Source organism: Orussus abietinus, unplaced genomic scaffold, assembly GCF_000612105.2.
Source record: "Orussus abietinus isolate OABI.00-Male unplaced genomic scaffold, Oabi_2.0 scaffold351, whole genome shotgun sequence".
NCBI lineage: Eukaryota > Metazoa > Arthropoda > Insecta > Hymenoptera > Orussidae > Orussus > Orussus abietinus.
Genome location: NW_019394568.1, coordinates 1 through 16,275, shown reverse-complemented (window position 1 = coordinate 16,275; position 16,275 = coordinate 1). Strand labels below are relative to the sequence as shown.

The window sequence follows — 16,275 nt, the reverse complement described above, 5'->3', positions numbered from 1 at the left end:
GATGAAGAGGTCTTTGTCTTGTGAATAATGTGCGCTCATTCCGGTCCTATCTGGGTCAGTGTCCAAAATTGTGATTAATCTCGGCTGACCTTCGACGTAGGTAAATTAATAAGTATCAAGATATGAATTATTAAAGCTCTGCAGAGTACTCTGCGGCATGTTGCGGAGAAACCGATAACTTCCGAGATAAGTCTTGCCACCGTGTGTGTTCCTAAATATGGAAGGATTTTCCATGATAACGCGTAACGTCTCGATGTCGCGAATGGCATACACGTAGTTATCGTACTTTAATGCCAATTAGAGATATTTACTTAAGGTGTAAATCGTTTTCAGAACAGCTGATGTCTAAGGAGCACAGAACGCACGCTGCGTCGGAACGCGCAAATGACTTATGGTGCTATCAATGTGATACCATGGATGATGGTGAGAGGTGTGTAGATCTAGCTGGCAACCACAGTTCCCTCATCCAAAAGTGCAAAGATGATAGACGAATTTGTATGGTGAGTTAACCTGTCACAGCGAGGAAATACAACTTTTCGCGTGCAACCACCCATTTCATTTAATTTCATTTCTTCTCTTTTTATTCCACGATTTACGTGGTGATAAAAATTCTTACTTTTCAGGTGAAGAGATTCTCGTACACAACTAGTACCGAGAACTCGACCTCCGTGCCCATGATGTGGTCTTTGGAGAGAAATTGCACAAACAAATGCGAACCTGGGTGCATCGTCATCGGGGAACGCACAAAGCTTTACGCATGTACAGCATGTTGCGAGAAATCATTGTGTAATACAGGCACCGGAACGGCCGCAGAAATTAACACGACAGAAGTTGGCTTGATTTTGGCATTGATTCTTCAGGCTGTGCTCACAGTCATTATGTACCCGTCGTGACAGTGCCAATAAACTATAGTACATATCAAGTGGTCAGTTATTCAAATTCTACCCGTTTCGCTGTTCTCTTTTCATCCCGCGATTCTGACAGTACAAGTAATTACGCATCTCTACTAACAGTGTCGACACGAGGATCGGGAAAGAAAAATATTTACCGGCGGGGGAAAATGAATTGCGATCGCCATTATCCTCGAATAATTATCTCAGCAAGCGTAGGAACATTGACCGGTCTGTGAAGTAAACTCTGGTATATAAAGCCGCCATTATTAGAACTTCGCGTGTACCAAAGGAGCTTGCGGTGTTTCTCTCTCCTCCTCTCGGCCTCTCCGATATTTCGTCTTTATTTCTCTCTCCCATAGAGCTTCGAAGCATAAATGCGTCCAGGGCCGACTCAATTAATGGTGCAACAGTATACGAGACGGGAGTAATGAAATTCCTACGAAACACTGCCAAAACTCCATAAAATGCCGTTTCCCAACTCGCCCCTCAATTAAATCTAGTTTATCTCCTTCTGTAATTTTACAACTAATATCAATTACTTGTTTACATATTTTTTTTTACAAATATACCACGTCTTTCATGGCGGAGATGTTTGGACCGTATCATCAAATAAGGTTTCAATTCATTTTTAGCTTAACTCCTCATTATTCGGGATTACGACTTTAGGGGTTATTTAACACAAAGTGTATAATTCAAACGAAATTATGAAACCACAGTTCCTGGTTTTACTTTGCCATTGTTTATAATATATCCACTCGATGTAGTCGTTTATTGCCCGAGAAACCGTCCGTTCCGGAGAATAATTAAACTTCATTGTTCGCCGAAATAGGTTGAACCGTGGAGATAAATGTTCTCCATACGTCTCTGAACTCGTTTCATCGGTGCACTTGTTCATGGATGCAGTACGTGTGCACAGAGTCTATCTGTGTTAAGTACTCCATGTGGCGGCCAGTTGCAGTGGGAAGGCAGCCTCGGTGGCTGCAGCTTCGCCTTAATTAAGTGTTAATTAACACGGGACCGGAGCAACCCGCTGCTCAACAATGCTAAGCCAATGAAGCAACGAGTTTTCCACGGATGCAGTTGCCATTCTTTTCGATATTGGTTTTGCTGGCAATGATTGACAGTGCATTCTATTGTCTTTATCCCGCACAAGAAGTGTACCCTCAGTGTTTTAATCAAAGTGCAAACGTTATTTTTCAAGAGAAAAAGTAATCCTACATAAATCGTAAATGACGACGGTACGCGGCGAATCATGAATACATTCAAGTATTTGCCTTGAAAACGGAAAATTAATCCGATTTATATTAATCCCGTGGAATTACCGATAACAAAGAGAAACGTTCGATTTTTATACTATCTCAAAATGGTTCTGGTGGAGCTTCGAAGGTGGTTTTTCTTGGTGTTTGTGTTACGACTGACAGAGTCGGTGAATCGGGAAGAGTACTTGGGAAGTTTGGGTAATTTTGAAATTGTGTACCCGAAAATTGTTTCCTATGGCGGACAGTGGGCGAGGGAGAAGAGATCTTTTAGAGAAACGAGAGAGGATGCCGAAAAGGTTGTTTCGGTTCTGCTGAAGAATTGGACTTTGGAAACTCGAAGAAACGAACAGCTGATCGTGCCTTTGAATTTTTCAGCTCTCTGGATCGGCTCTGAGAATTTCTCAGTCTATTCAAAGGATTCCGATAATTTTTCCGAAACGTGTAGGACTCTTCAAGGTACGATCCGAGGTGAAGATTCTACAGTTGCTTTGACAATCTGCGAGGATGAATTCTATGGCTTGGTGCACATAAAAAATCGCTCTTTCTTCATTGAGCCTTTGAAGAATAATCAGCATGTCTTGTACGAGTGGAAGAAATCTGCGAAATTGGAGGATTATTATCACGCGATTTCGGGAACAATTAAGGAATCGATAAATGCAAATGAAAAGGAGATGAGTGAAACCGACGTTACCACATTGTTTGAAAAATCTGAAAGACCTAATACAAAAGGGAAGAAGTTACTGAAGAATTATGGAGTGAAGAACGAACTTCTCGATTTTATAAATAACAATTTAAACGATGAACTACTTGTCACTGACGATTTGTTTATGGAATGCGTCTATGATGTAGAAACTTTCAATTTTTTAAATATGTCTATTGACCTGCTGCAAAATGTACTGGAATTGAAAGCTACCGGGGACCCTGGGAAGATGCTTAATCAAATTCGAGATTGCGTCGAGCACATTATAGATCTTTACAGAGGAAACAAATTTTCCGTCTTGGAAAGAGAAGAAAGCCCCGAAGAGGTGGAGGACTTGGATTCAATACTGACGAATGGGTTTTCTAAAACGAATAAATTGAAGGAGGGACATTTTTATGAGGGAAATGAAAGATCTAAGAGAAATTCAATGTTCCTCGACTCAAAGGAATTTTATAATCTCACCGGTGACACGATCGATGTCATCGGAGATGACGAAGAGATCCTCGGAGACGTCGAGATGGAGACGGATGAAAAGCTTTCGATTGAGGATTCCGAGCACGTTGGATATTTCTTCGATCGTACCTGGGAGAAGGATAAATTACCCAGTAAGTGGTGACATTCCGGTAATACACGGACGAACTTATTTCCGGACGGGAAAATGAACGTTCCGACAGACGGAGCCTCAGCTTTATGCAAATTAGTGAATTTTGTTTAAGAAAATAACCGTCTCTCAAAGAAACCCCACATTTCTCTGAGACCTTCGTCTTGAGTATGTTCAGATTTGAAATTCAGAAATATTAATTTTCCCAGACGTTTAATTTCTTAATTAATTCCTTAATTTCGAAAAATATTCTACACGTATTGAAACTATTATAATAATGAGGCATCATTTGGAAAATTATGTGGACATTATTTTCTCTACGTTGTGTTATCGGTCTACGTTAAGGTGTACAGGGTATGTTACAGAGTACTCATATTTCAGAAAGGAAATCCGAGGATAAAGAGGCACCGCCAAGATGGCTGGAGTTAGCTATCGCAGCTGATCACTCCGTCGTTGAATTTCATGGCTCTCGTGTCCAACGGTACATCCTTGCCCTTCTGAACATTGTGAGTCTAGAAATTAAATCGAGAAATTAGCGTAAATATCCGTGGTATTGACATTAGTTAATTAAATTAATTTTTATTCGATACTTCCTTCATTAAAAAAATGATCTGCTCGATCTACAGCAAAATGAAGATCCTCGGCTCTCGTCGAGATTACATTTTTTCTCTTCTCCGACGTTTAAAGTTTGACATTTCACGAAAGAAAAAATCGTTCACGAAAATGCCTGGAGCCACTATGTACCTGCAGGGCAAGTTCATTACAAGTTTAGAAGGTGTACCCTTCAGGAGCAGTCCTTTTATCTAAAGAGTTCTTTTTTAGACAATTACGTTACTTCGTTTCTGCCAGAATGGTAACTTCATCGAGAGTTCCTTACCGTGAGGAGGAATGCCCCGTAACTTGAAGTATAAAGCCGTGAGTTCGATAATGGCGCTAGGGTTGATAAGTAATAAGGCAAGTTGAGTTAATTAAGAGTCGGTGGAGCGAGACAATTACTAACTTGAGCCTTAAAGGCCTTCTGTAAGTTTGTGCGCCCCGAGCGCTAATTTAGATTCCAGCATGTCACTTTTCAAGGAGGATCGAAATACAATTCCCTTATCGATAATATTTTTCCTAACTGATAAACGCCCTCCACAGTTTCCTAAAACACAGCCCAGAACTTCAGATTTGAAACCTTACTCAATAATCTCCATCATTTCCACGGTTTAAGCTTATAATACGGTATAATCTTCAAATCGAAACATTATCCTTAGAAATAGTTAAACACACGTAATGTTCATTCCAGGTCAGCGCTATTTACAAGGATCCGTCGCTCGATTCGAACATGAACCTCGTGATCGTCAGAATGGTGTTTTACTCCGAAAAGGAGGACGGTATGGTATGTGTTTCTAAAATTTCTCGCTCAATCCGTTGAACGGGATGGCATTTTGATATTGATTGCAATCGCGTTTTTTTTTCTTTTATTTATTTATCTTTGTATTTACTTATTTATTCATTTATTTCACTATCTATTCTATATATACATTTTTTTCTGTTTTTACTTGACTAACTATGTTATGTCTTTTATCCGCGTATTTATCGTATTATACTATATCTTATACTTGTTAGATCTTATTTATTGAATATTTTATGTTTTACTCTTGTAATATGAATTTTTATGTATTTATTAAGGATACTCTGCGACTGCTTAATGACATGGGCTAGGCTGAAATGTTATATATACAATTTGAAATATTTTACACATTTCATATGTACATGTTTTACCCTCGGGGGGTTTCCCTCTCGAGGGTAAATATTTTAAATAAACAAATGAGTATCCGTTAAAAAATATTGATTGCAATGTTTTTCGAAAGACCAGGTGCGTAGCGGAAATGCTCGAAAGTCTCTGGAGAACGTGAACAAGTGGAATCGGAGGCTCCTGTCGTCCATCGAAGGAAAACACGACGTGGCGGTTTGGCTAACGAGATTGGACATCGGAGGTCCTTCGGGATATGCTCCTGTGTCAGGAGCCTGTGACCCTGCGAGATCCTGTGCCCTGAACCGGGACGAAGGTCTCACCAGTGCTTTCATTATAGCCCACGAAGTGGCCCACATGTAATATATCCTAATCTTCTACGTTAACCCTATCAGATTTTGAGGATTTTCTATTTTCTCCATGTTTCCGTTGCCAATCCAGTTTAGGATTAACTCACGATGGGGATGAATCTGCGGGGAACACTTGTGGAGAAGAGGCAACCCTTGGAAGCGTGATGGCACCCATGGTAGCAGCTACTTTCCACCGTTTTCATTGGTCCCCATGTTCCAAGAGAGAGTTTCATCAAAGGACGAAGTGAGCGATGTTTATAAAGCTTCTTAATAATTTTTCCAATTTATGTTGAATTTTTTAATCACGCAGAAAGTGGTCCTGCTTATCGAATCAACCGAATGTCAGCAATGCTACTCATCTCGCGGCTACTTTGGAGGAGACCTTCACTATGGACGAACAGTGTAGGATGGAGTTCGGAGAGGGGTGAGAATTTTGCAATTTTTATAGTTGACAATTTTGCACGCTATATCGGGTTATTTAGAAATTGGCATTGCTCGAGGAAGGAGTTTTTAGTAGATTGGAAGGCGTGGGTTATTTTTAAAGGTTAACGATTGATGCTGATTGTGATTTATTATTTTCATTTTCAGATATACCCTGTGCAGAAGCTTCAATTTACCTGATCCGTGTTCACATCTTTGGTGCAGTCGGATCAATGCATCTCAAATTTGCAAGACGAAGAAGGGACCACCTTTGGAGGGTACGACCTGTGGGGATGATAAAGTGAGAATGAGATATTTATGACTTAAAATCTCGAGTTTCTAGTGGATCATTAGATTTGAAAGTTCTATTGGTTTCACTACTCGAGGTTAAATGTTATTATCAATAATCTTTACAGTGGTGTATCAATGGCTTTTGTGAGCCAGTTGACCGAAAAAGGTTCGGCATGGGGCCAATAGTGCACAATTCAAGAAATGGAGGATGGAGTGACTGGTCCCCATGGGGAAAATGTTCAAGGTCTTGTGATATTGGGGTGCAATTTCGAACCCGCAAATGCAACAATCCGGCGTGAGAACTTTGAAAAATGTTATTTAATATCACTAGTCTTAAGAACATTTTTTTTTTTCCATTTCGTATGTGATGCGATGTAACATGATACATCTATTAGAGGTGTTATTTAAATAGTATTTGCAATTTTATATTACATTGTAGCCCAGCGTACGGGGGTTCACCGTGTGAAGGTAAAAATGAAGAATTCAAGGTATGTGAGCAAGATCGATGTCCAGTTCCAGTAGACCTCAGATCTCTGCAGTGTTCCCACCTTGTCAGCCTAATGTCCATCGGAATATCCTCCCCAAAATATAACAACACCTGGTTACCACACGAGCCAGATCAGGAGAACCTGAAGTGCCAATTGTCCTGCAGGAGTAAAGAGACAGGAGAAATATTTTTCACCGGTGAAAATATGCCCGATGGAATTCCCTGTGACTATGGATCCTCGAATATCTGTGTTCAAGTGCGGCAGAATAATTTCAGAATCCAATTAATCTTGTTACATATTACCATAATTACTACCAAAATTATTCACAGGGTACGTGTCTATCCATGGGATGTGACAACGTGATAAATTCCACCAAAGAGCGAGATTCTTGCGGCGTTTGCGATGGAGATAACAGTAGCTGTAAAAATGTAATACACAAATTTCAACGCAAATTACGCAGAGGTCAGACAGAATTTAAGGGAATATTATTTGAGCCGCTCAGTGCACACATTGATTAACTCCATAAAACAAAAAGTCGAGAAATGCGATGAAGTAATGTAGATTCTTTTTTAAAATTCCTATTATAATATAACTTCAAATATATAATGTAGAATACAAAAATACAGTTATAGTTTTCATCTAATGGTATATAAAATTAATAAGAAAGAATAGCCAAAAAATAATCGTCTGCATTTTATATCGACAAATGTTTTTGCAGGTATTAAATTTCCTCCCCTATTCCTGTATGCCAAACCTTTTGTTCCGTTATGCTTTTGTAAATTTCGTGCCCATTTATCAGGATTACGACTTCTTTGCCTCCCAATCAATGTTTTTGTTGGGGAATTTGTACCGTTGCAATCAGATGAATCCGAGAAACACGATAAACGTTTTCTTGCCCCAGACTTTCTGCTGATAAATCGTATTGAAGAATCATCACTGCTTTCCACATCCACATTGTTATTAGTTTCACTCATCTTGATTATAACGGTATAATATTTAGTTCTTTAAAAACAATCAGGGAGTAATGTTGCAAAGACCAAAAAATATGTAGTCCGTGTAATATTGGTGAAGTATACGGTAACATTCAGCGTGAGAGATCACCGTTATACTAACTACCGTCTGCATTGCGTTTCTTTCTATCCGTTTGCTGATGCGATTTTATTACTCATATTGTTGAAAGGGGGAAAGCATCTTCGGCTGTTTAAAAAAAAAAAGCGTCGATGTACGGCCGCAACAGATAATCCAATAATACTATACTGCCAGGTATTCGTCTACGATTTACATTAGAGTATGGAGTTAATCAAAATGGCTTCTGAAATAAATTACTTATTATTCAATGCCCAAAAAAATGTTGCCGTTTAATGGTGTTAATCTCTATTAATCAGGAAAGATATTATAAATATAAAAAGTTATGACTATACCAAGTGCTTTGACACCTAAATTTAAGATTTTTCAAAAAGTGGAGTTAGTCGATGTGTGCACTGAGCGGCTCATTTGCAAGTCTGAAGTAGATCCTGAAGTTTCCTCGCCTATCCAGGGCAGTTCCTCTAACCGAAGGTTATTAACCAATTATTTATTAATTTACAGCTATGACGCGAGCTGGCATAGTACCTCGAGCCTCTTACAACATCAGGGTGGATGTAACGATCGTACAAGTTCCTACAAAATTCAGAGATGATCTCACCATCGCCGTGAGAGACGGAAGGAGGCGAAGATACGACGTGAAAGGATATGACTCGAAAGGACGAGGTCAGGTCCTGGTGGTCGAAGGTGCAGCCTTTAGGCCTCAAAAATTAGGTGATACGTACACAATGTTCGCGAGAGGTCCACTTTTTGCAGAGATCGTCGTCTCGGTGAGCTGATTACCCACCTCGACGACAAGTACCAAAAGGACGTAATACCATATTTAATTATCAATAGCTCGCTGTACCCGAAGAAGCCGTAAGGGAGGGCGTCGTCATCTCCGTCCTTTCGAGGCATACTATTAATGTAAACGACACCGATTCCGTAAGTAAGTACAGCTGGACAGTTGGAGGATGGAGTCCTTGTTCTGCCAGCTGTGGTGGAGGACATCGACAGAAAACAATTGCTTGCATAGAAGAAGCCACTGGGAGGATCGTGCCCAGAAGAAAGTGCGCACTTACCTCGAAGCCCGTACTGCACGTCGAGAGGTGCAACTCCTTCAGGTTAGCTCGAAGTTAATAGGATTATCCAGAGGCCCCTTCGCGGAATAATCATTTTCTAATAGTTCGACGTTATCGGATTAATTAGTTGCGACTTTAAGTGGCTGGTGGGCCCCTGGGAAGGATGCAGCAGAACTTGCGGGAGTTTCGGAGTTCAGCACCGGCAAGTTTATTGCGTTCACTCATCCTTTAATGGGAGTGCAATCACCAGGGGTAAGGAGATCGAAGTTTACAAGATGATGGTTCCGCCTGATAGATGCACCAAGCGTCGTCCTAACATTGAAAGGGAGTGCAACAAAATCCCTTGTCAGGGTCGATGGGTGTTTTCGGACTGGTCCCGGGTAAGGATAAACGAGGTCGAATTTGAGAAGGATGGCTGGCATCGAGAAAATTATTCTTTAATATGCACATTATCCTTTCAGTGCTCGCAAGGTTGCGGATGGGGAGTGCAGTCGAGGATGCCGCGATGCGTCCCTGAAGAAGGAACCGAAGAAGAGGATTCACTGTTTACCTGCACTGGATCTTTTATCCCGGACGAGCTGCGAACCTGTAAAGGACATCGCAAGAAGTTTCAAAATTGCACTACCACTTGCAGGCAGGATAAAAGTGCTTTCTGCGTATTGCAAATCCTGGATAGGTATTGCGAGATTCCAGGTTTCAGGAAAAAGTGCTGCCATTCCTGCTGAATGACAGAGATTTTATTTAATCAGCGCGGCGAGGAGGTTGTTTTATTAAAATGATCCTGTTTATTAGTGTGGCACTAACACACATTATTTCAAGTAATTAGCGTAAGGATATGGCAGCTATGGAAGTATTTTACATTAAACTCATGTTTAGGTGTATTTTAATTATCTATTTAATGTAGGTACCATTGAAGAAATCTGAATTCATACCTCATTACATGCATCATCCAGTTGCATAGTTGTTGCTGTAGTCTCTCGAAGACGGAAGTAACTAACCTTTCCTTCTCTGTCGATTGAAAAAGAAAAAAGAAGAGAGTAAATGAAGACCCGACGCGAGCAGTAATAGACTAGGTTTTATTTGTATCCGAAGTGTACAATGCATAGTGACATCGTTAGTGCTAAATTAACGCAATACAAGTAGATCGAAGTAACACGACGCGGAGTACTGGTAGTGCAGCGGACAAAATTGTTTCGAGCACATCCGTGTTACGCGTTAACGTGATTTCTTTACGGCGCCCGTGGACGAGAGTCCCCATCATCCTGGACAAACTCCTCGAAAATGGCGAGACGCCACCGAAACTTCACCTTAAAATTCATACTCCATTCCCAGGATGTCAGAAATAATACGTATACATTTTAATCTCGATCCGTCATCCTCGAGGGAGTAGGAATAAAAAATCTAAAGCCCCAGCCGGGTCGCTTAAAATCTCTTCTTCCGGCATCTCGACCTTAACACGTACATATATCTTCATCTTTCCCTCTCGATTTATAGTTCTATAATATTTATTTTTTGGTACCTCCTGTGTGTATATTCATATAAGTTGACCACGCGTCAACGTACATCCTGCGCGCGGTTGTGTGATATCCTCGAGATATGTATACGGTATATGCATATGACGCGAGCGAGTAAGTGTCTCCTCTGTACTTGGTGTACTCGTGTCTCCCCGCTGGGTTGCGGGCTGCAACCCAGAAGAGAAACCAGCTACCAACTATAAGCTTCAACTATCGAATGACCGGAGAAAAAGTCCACGTCGCCAGAAAGTCTCGCGAGGGACGAGAAATCGTTTCGAGTATTAGCTTCGATGCCTCTGTACTCGCTCCCCTCTAGTCGACATTAAACTTTAGTATTGTCTGATTTTGAACTGAGTAGCCGTGAACACGCTGGGCAATTAATTTCCTCGTGATCGCGCGCGATGTCTGGAACCCTTCCAAGGTAAATTGGTAGTCAAAATGTTCATTCCTAAGTTAACATTCAATTATGCATTTGCCGTTTGCCGGTCTTATTCAGAAAATGCGGCGTCTCTAACACGCGCTTCTATACATTTTTGAGTTACAGATATTATTGATAAGCGATTATTTATCGGTAAGTATGGCTTCTATCCTGGATTTTGGAGGTTCAATTTACGATGTAAGGATCCCATATATTTTTTTTTTTTTCAAGGAAATACGTCGAGGCGCGATTCAGAAAGTGTCGCGGCGTACTTCTGCGTGAGCTCTTGCGTCGAAGACTTCTCATGCATGCCTTCAAATACGCGACGCGTTAGGTCTACGTATAGTTCGCGTGTATATATATGTATAATATATATATATATCTATCTGTGTATATATACATACATAGGCCTACGTATAAATAATGTTTACAAAAATATGAATTTGGGAAGGCAAACTTTCAATCATAACAGCGGTCCCGGCTCGCGGACAAGCGGCCACGAGTGGCCACCTCATAAAATCATTGGGTAACTTCGGCTCTTTAATTTTTAACAAAGACGGAGTTTCTCGGTTCCTGAAGTTTCTACCTCGAGGACTGAACAATCATAAGTCATCGACATCGACCATTAAAAAAATCCTCCCTCGCAATAAGGTCTTCTTACCGCATGCTTAGGTACGCGTCCTTCTCGTAAAACTCGTAAAAATTGAACCATGCCCTTAAAATGTCGCTATTAAATTTTCTCAAGATCTTCTGATAATGGTCATGGACTGTAAATCAGATTTAGTGGTTCCGGATAAATGTAGAAAAATCTTTTCCCGTTTCGAAAGTGGAAGCGCAGCTCTTGTAGGACCTACGACCGCTGGAACCGGCGACAACGCTCGCGTCGTCAGTACTCCGTATAGCAATAAATAACTAACTGTTATCATACACTACTTACAGGTTAACCTAGCGTCCTTATCATTAGATCTATTTTTGGTTGATGCGACATTGATTCCAAGCCGTTCGTTAATATCCATCCACCGGCTGTCAGGGTGCTCGCGTGATAGTCGGATACTCTAAGGTCGGTGGTACGTCTCGACGTGGAGGCGATCAAAGGAGACCCCTTATCACTCTTATCAATCTCTGTCTAGGTTCCCTCGATAAAATTCCATCTCCAGTTCGACGTCTCGGAGGATCTCAGAAGCGCAGAAACGGTGTATCGGGTCAGGAGATTTTTGTACAAATATTTTTAACGAGCACTAAGACCAGCTGAGCCTCGCCCAGAGCTCGGCAATGAGTGTGCAAATGCCCAGTTTCTACGCCCCTGGACGTAACTACTCCTTCCATTCAATTACAAGTAGTAAAATGTAATATAACTGCAATTACAGTAACGGGAAGTCAGTACGTAACTTCACCCTCGTCTTCCGAGATTCGCAGCTACACTACGCAGGGACTTCCCTTAAAGTTCGACTGTCGGACTATAAATATGTGAAAATTACAAATTCCAAGTTTCAGGATTTACTGGATAATGGCAGTTAGCGTTCAATATCAGCCTGAAGTACGTCCTTCCACGTATTTAGAAAATGACCAATAATTCCAGTGTTTAGATAGGACCCGTCGGTATTCGGGGACGCTTCTTTCGCGCTAAAAAATTCATGAAAAAATCCTGGTGCAACCGATCTCGTCCCTTCGTCATAATTATACTTAAATTACACTTTACTCTTCCAGGCCCACCACTTTTGGGGGTTTTTCGGGCTCTGGTGCGCTTCGGATTAAGACTTTCTTCGAGGGAAGCAGCGCTCGCTGAGAGACCTAGGTGCTCGCACCTGTCGGTCTCTCGATTTGGCCATTCCTCACAATCGCTCGACGTAGTTCCCGGGGAAGGTGCCGAAGTATCCTGTACGCTGACTGGAACCGACGTACCAGCCGTCGTCGCACTTCTCCATGACGTAGACGGTGTCTCCTTCCCTCAGCTCCAGCTCGTCCTCGTTCTGCGGTCTGTAGTTGTAAAGCGCGCGGTATCTGCAAGAGAAGATAGAGTCAGTCCAGCTGGGTCCAGCTGAATCCTCTCGGGACCAGTTGGCTCCACCTGGCTCCAGAATTCGATATTTAATCATTCAATCAGTGCACTACTCACGGTATTGGCTCGGAGTGAGTGTCGATGTGCAGGGTCTCGTTCATCGGTGCTACGTGCAACTTGTTTCCTCCCATGCGTGGCTTTTAATAGAAAATTATTAACAAATTGATTATGCGATCGAGAATTCGTAGAGTGGGAGAGAAGAAATCCTCTTGGGAAGAGGATTTCCTGGCTGGGTATATGTAAGGTCTTCATCCTTATGTACTTATGAGAGAGATTCGATATAAAGTGATGAGGTTGCAAAAATACGTAATTACGGTTTCTTCGTAATTACAGGCCAATCAAGGAATTATTTGAATTGAAGTCGGACGTGGGGTGGGGAAAGGAAAAATTGTTTTCCTACGATATCTTCGTTATACTCAATTAATTAAAAATTTGAAGGGGGATGAATCGTAGCTCCCGAATAATATATAAGGTTTACCTTCATCCTTACATACTTATGAGAGAGATTCGTTATAAAGTGATAAGAGGTTGCAAAAATACGTAATTACGATTTCTTCGTAATTACAGGCCCATCAAGGAATTATTTGAATCGAAGTCGGACGTGGGGTGGGGAAAGGAAAAATTGTTTTCCTTGGATATCTTCGTTATACTCAATTAATTAAAAATTTGAAGGGGGATGAATCGTAGCTCTCGAATAATATATAAGGTCTACCTTCATCCTTACATACTTATGAGAGAGATTCGATATAAAGTGATGAGAGGTTGCAAAAATACGTAATTACGGTTTCTTCGTAATTACAGGCCAATCAAGGAATTATTTGAATCGAAGTCGGACGTGGGGTGGGGAAAGGAAAAATTGTTTTCCTAGGATATCTTCGTTATACTGAATTAATTAAAAATTTCAAGGGAAATGAATCGTAGCTCTCGAATAATATATAAGGTCTACCTTCATCCTTACATACTTATAAGAGAGATTCGTTATAAAGTGATAAGAGGTTGCAAAAATACGTAATTACGATTTCTTCGTAATTACAGGCCCATCAAGGAATTATTTGAATCGAAGTCGGACGTGGGGTGGGGAAAGGAAAAATTGTTTTCCTAGGATATCTTCGTTATACTCAATTAATTAAAAATTTCAAGAGGGATGAATCGTAGCTCCCGAATACCTGAAGTGACTCACCAGTGAATTATAGTGTTGCTGGGTTGTGTTAACCGGTATCGTTGGGGTGTAATGGTGAGGCCCCATGCTCAGCTTCCCACCAGCAGTCCCATTGGACAGGAGACTGTGCGCAGCCGGAGAGGCGACGGGTTTGCTCTGAACGGGGGTTTCTGAAAACATTTCGGGGGATTTTCACAACGGGCAATCATCACATCTCCTCCACTGTGCACACTCTCGAATCCTGGGAACACGGCCGAAAGGAAATAGCAGGGAGAGAGGAGGGAATAGCGGACGTGCGACCGGCTGGAGAAAGTCCTGCAGTCATTATCATTATCAAACGTGGGAAGCTAACGGAGAGTGCACGAAGTGAGCAAGTTCTACGTCTAAGGACGACTCGGAGGCCTGGGGAATGAAAATAAAAGTGAGGTCGAGACAGCTGAACGGAGGCAAGAGAAGCATCCAGTTCCATGTCGGTCCAAGGCGGTGGAATTAAAAATCAAGGTCGATAAGGCGTTATCGGCTACTCACCTGGCCTGTGTCCTGGCTCCGCCAGGACGTCGACGTAGGACACGGGGAAGATCCCTTTCCTGCCCCCGATACGACCCTCGTACCAATTCTCGTCGACCCTTCTCGTCAGGACCACCAGCTCCCCTGGAAAGGATGGATTAAACTTTCCCTCCACCGGTCTAAATAAAATATCCCGAGATAACACGTTATCATTATGGGGAGGTCGAACCTTTAGCTAGGGACAACTCGAGATTGGTTTGCGCGACGAAGTTGAACTTTGCTCGTGCCTGACCCTCGTAGGGCTTCTTCGGGGTGGTCCTCGCGCCATCGTAAGGTAGAATCTGGAACAAGGGTCCGATAATTAGTGAGATCCATTACCGATGCACTAGTCGTACGTGATAACGAGGGCACTTTTATACCTCGACGTAGTTGAACGGGAAAAGTCCGACCATGGCGTTGTGTTCCCCCTCGTACCAGTTCTTGTCGACCTGACGTCTGACGAAGATGATGTCCCCACGGCGGAAGGTCAGTTCCCTTGGAGATTGTCCCACGAAATTGTACAGAGCCCTGGCGACCAATCTTGGCTCTGGGGTCTGGTCCTGCGACCTGCTCCTGTGGCTGAGGTCGTCGACGAAGTCGTCGTAGCGATTTAGGGGTATCGGTGACTTCTGTGACGGTCTGGACAAATTAATACAATTTGTCAAGCCCGATTCTACTTCGCACTTAGGGATTTATTGCCGATCGAATCGCACCGAGTATCGAGGAATCGAAAATTGGGGCGAAATTTATGCTCACATAAAGTTGTCCGTGTGTCGTCGCGAGTCGATGTCGTGGAGTTCCTGAAGATACTTCCGTCGACGCTCCTCCTGGTACACGCGACGCATGTTCTCCGCACTTCTGCGTGCAAGTTCCTCTTCGCTCAATGGCTCCTTCGTCTCCGTACGCACTGGCGAACGATAATGGATCGTCACCTCGCCCTCCACATAACGCCTCGGCGATTCTGATCCCGAGAAAGCCAATAAATTCTCATTATCTCGCCTCAGTGTTTGGTTAAACGTTTCGAGGGTGCGTGTTTAGTGATAATTGTAGAGGGTGGATAATCAAGGGTGTAGGTAATTATTATAAGTTTTTAGAGAGAACAAGAAACGTTTAGATAATCTCTGAGACAATGTCTTTCGAAGTCTGGTCACGTTAATCAAAGTGTTTGTTCGCGATAGATAGAGGCCACTGCGGCGGGATGAATCTTCGCATGAAAGTCACACGGAGAAATGAGACTGCCACGAGAGGGTCATATGTTGAAAAAAAAAGTGTGCCGAGACTCGCGTTCCACGGTGTTTGCGCATCGCCGGCATTACGTGTCTATTTAATTAATCGTGTCAATTAACGAGATCGTTGTGAATGCCAAGTGACAAGTGCAGCAAGGACGACACAGGGTGCGTCTGACGGAGTTGTATTTGCGGTATCACTATCAAAATTTCCAAATTAAAGAAGAATCTGTTTCCAATGCCCAAAGAAACGCTTGAGTTTACGAATAGAAATCAAAATATCGCGGAATATGATTTTTAATTCAATATTGTTATCAGAGTGCGTCAGACGGAGTTGTGTTTGCAGAGATGAGTTGGGAGATTGCTCACGGGCAGGGTCGCGCGATCGCACCGTGTGCTGTCCTCTGATTTCGTACGTTAGCTTTCACCGTTTTTTGCCCCCAAGGGCGGCGCAACGAATTTTTGGTAGGGA

At 42.2% G+C, this 16,275-nt stretch overlaps 3 protein-coding genes across 3 annotated transcripts; 2 read left to right on the top strand and 1 right to left on the bottom strand.

Annotated features, from left to right (window-relative positions):
• The first annotated feature begins 217 nt into the window (after positions 1-217).
• Positions 218-912, top strand: LOC105701091. Its single transcript, XM_012427524.2, has 3 exons — positions 218-242; positions 334-500; positions 624-912. Exons 1-3 carry the CDS (start codon positions 218-220, stop codon positions 891-893), a joined length of 462 nt encoding a protein of 153 aa, XP_012282947.1. The 3' UTR covers positions 894-912.
• A 1,344-nt stretch (positions 913-2,256) lies between these two features.
• LOC105701090 (A disintegrin and metalloproteinase with thrombospondin motifs 3) lies at positions 2,257-9,762 on the top strand. The gene is made up of 14 exons (XM_012427523.1): positions 2,257-3,457; positions 3,835-3,959; positions 4,739-4,831; positions 5,312-5,547; positions 5,630-5,782; positions 5,849-5,962; positions 6,127-6,259; positions 6,375-6,544; positions 6,689-6,992; positions 7,067-7,199; positions 8,325-8,590; positions 8,658-8,923; positions 9,009-9,261; positions 9,343-9,762. Exons 1-14 carry the CDS (start codon positions 2,257-2,259, stop codon positions 9,604-9,606), a joined length of 3,711 nt encoding a protein of 1,236 aa, XP_012282946.1. The 3' UTR covers positions 9,607-9,762.
• A 174-nt stretch (positions 9,763-9,936) lies between these two features.
• Positions 9,937-15,538, bottom strand: LOC111674021 (the record flags this gene model as incomplete). Its single annotated transcript, XM_023432727.1, is given in 7 exon segments — positions 9,937-12,814; positions 12,930-13,009; positions 14,053-14,201; positions 14,560-14,682; positions 14,768-14,879; positions 14,958-15,216; positions 15,334-15,538. Coding segments are annotated over 7 exon segments (1,097 nt in total), but the record flags the coding sequence as incomplete, so codon positions are not given.
• Positions 15,539-16,275: the final 737 nt, after the last annotated feature.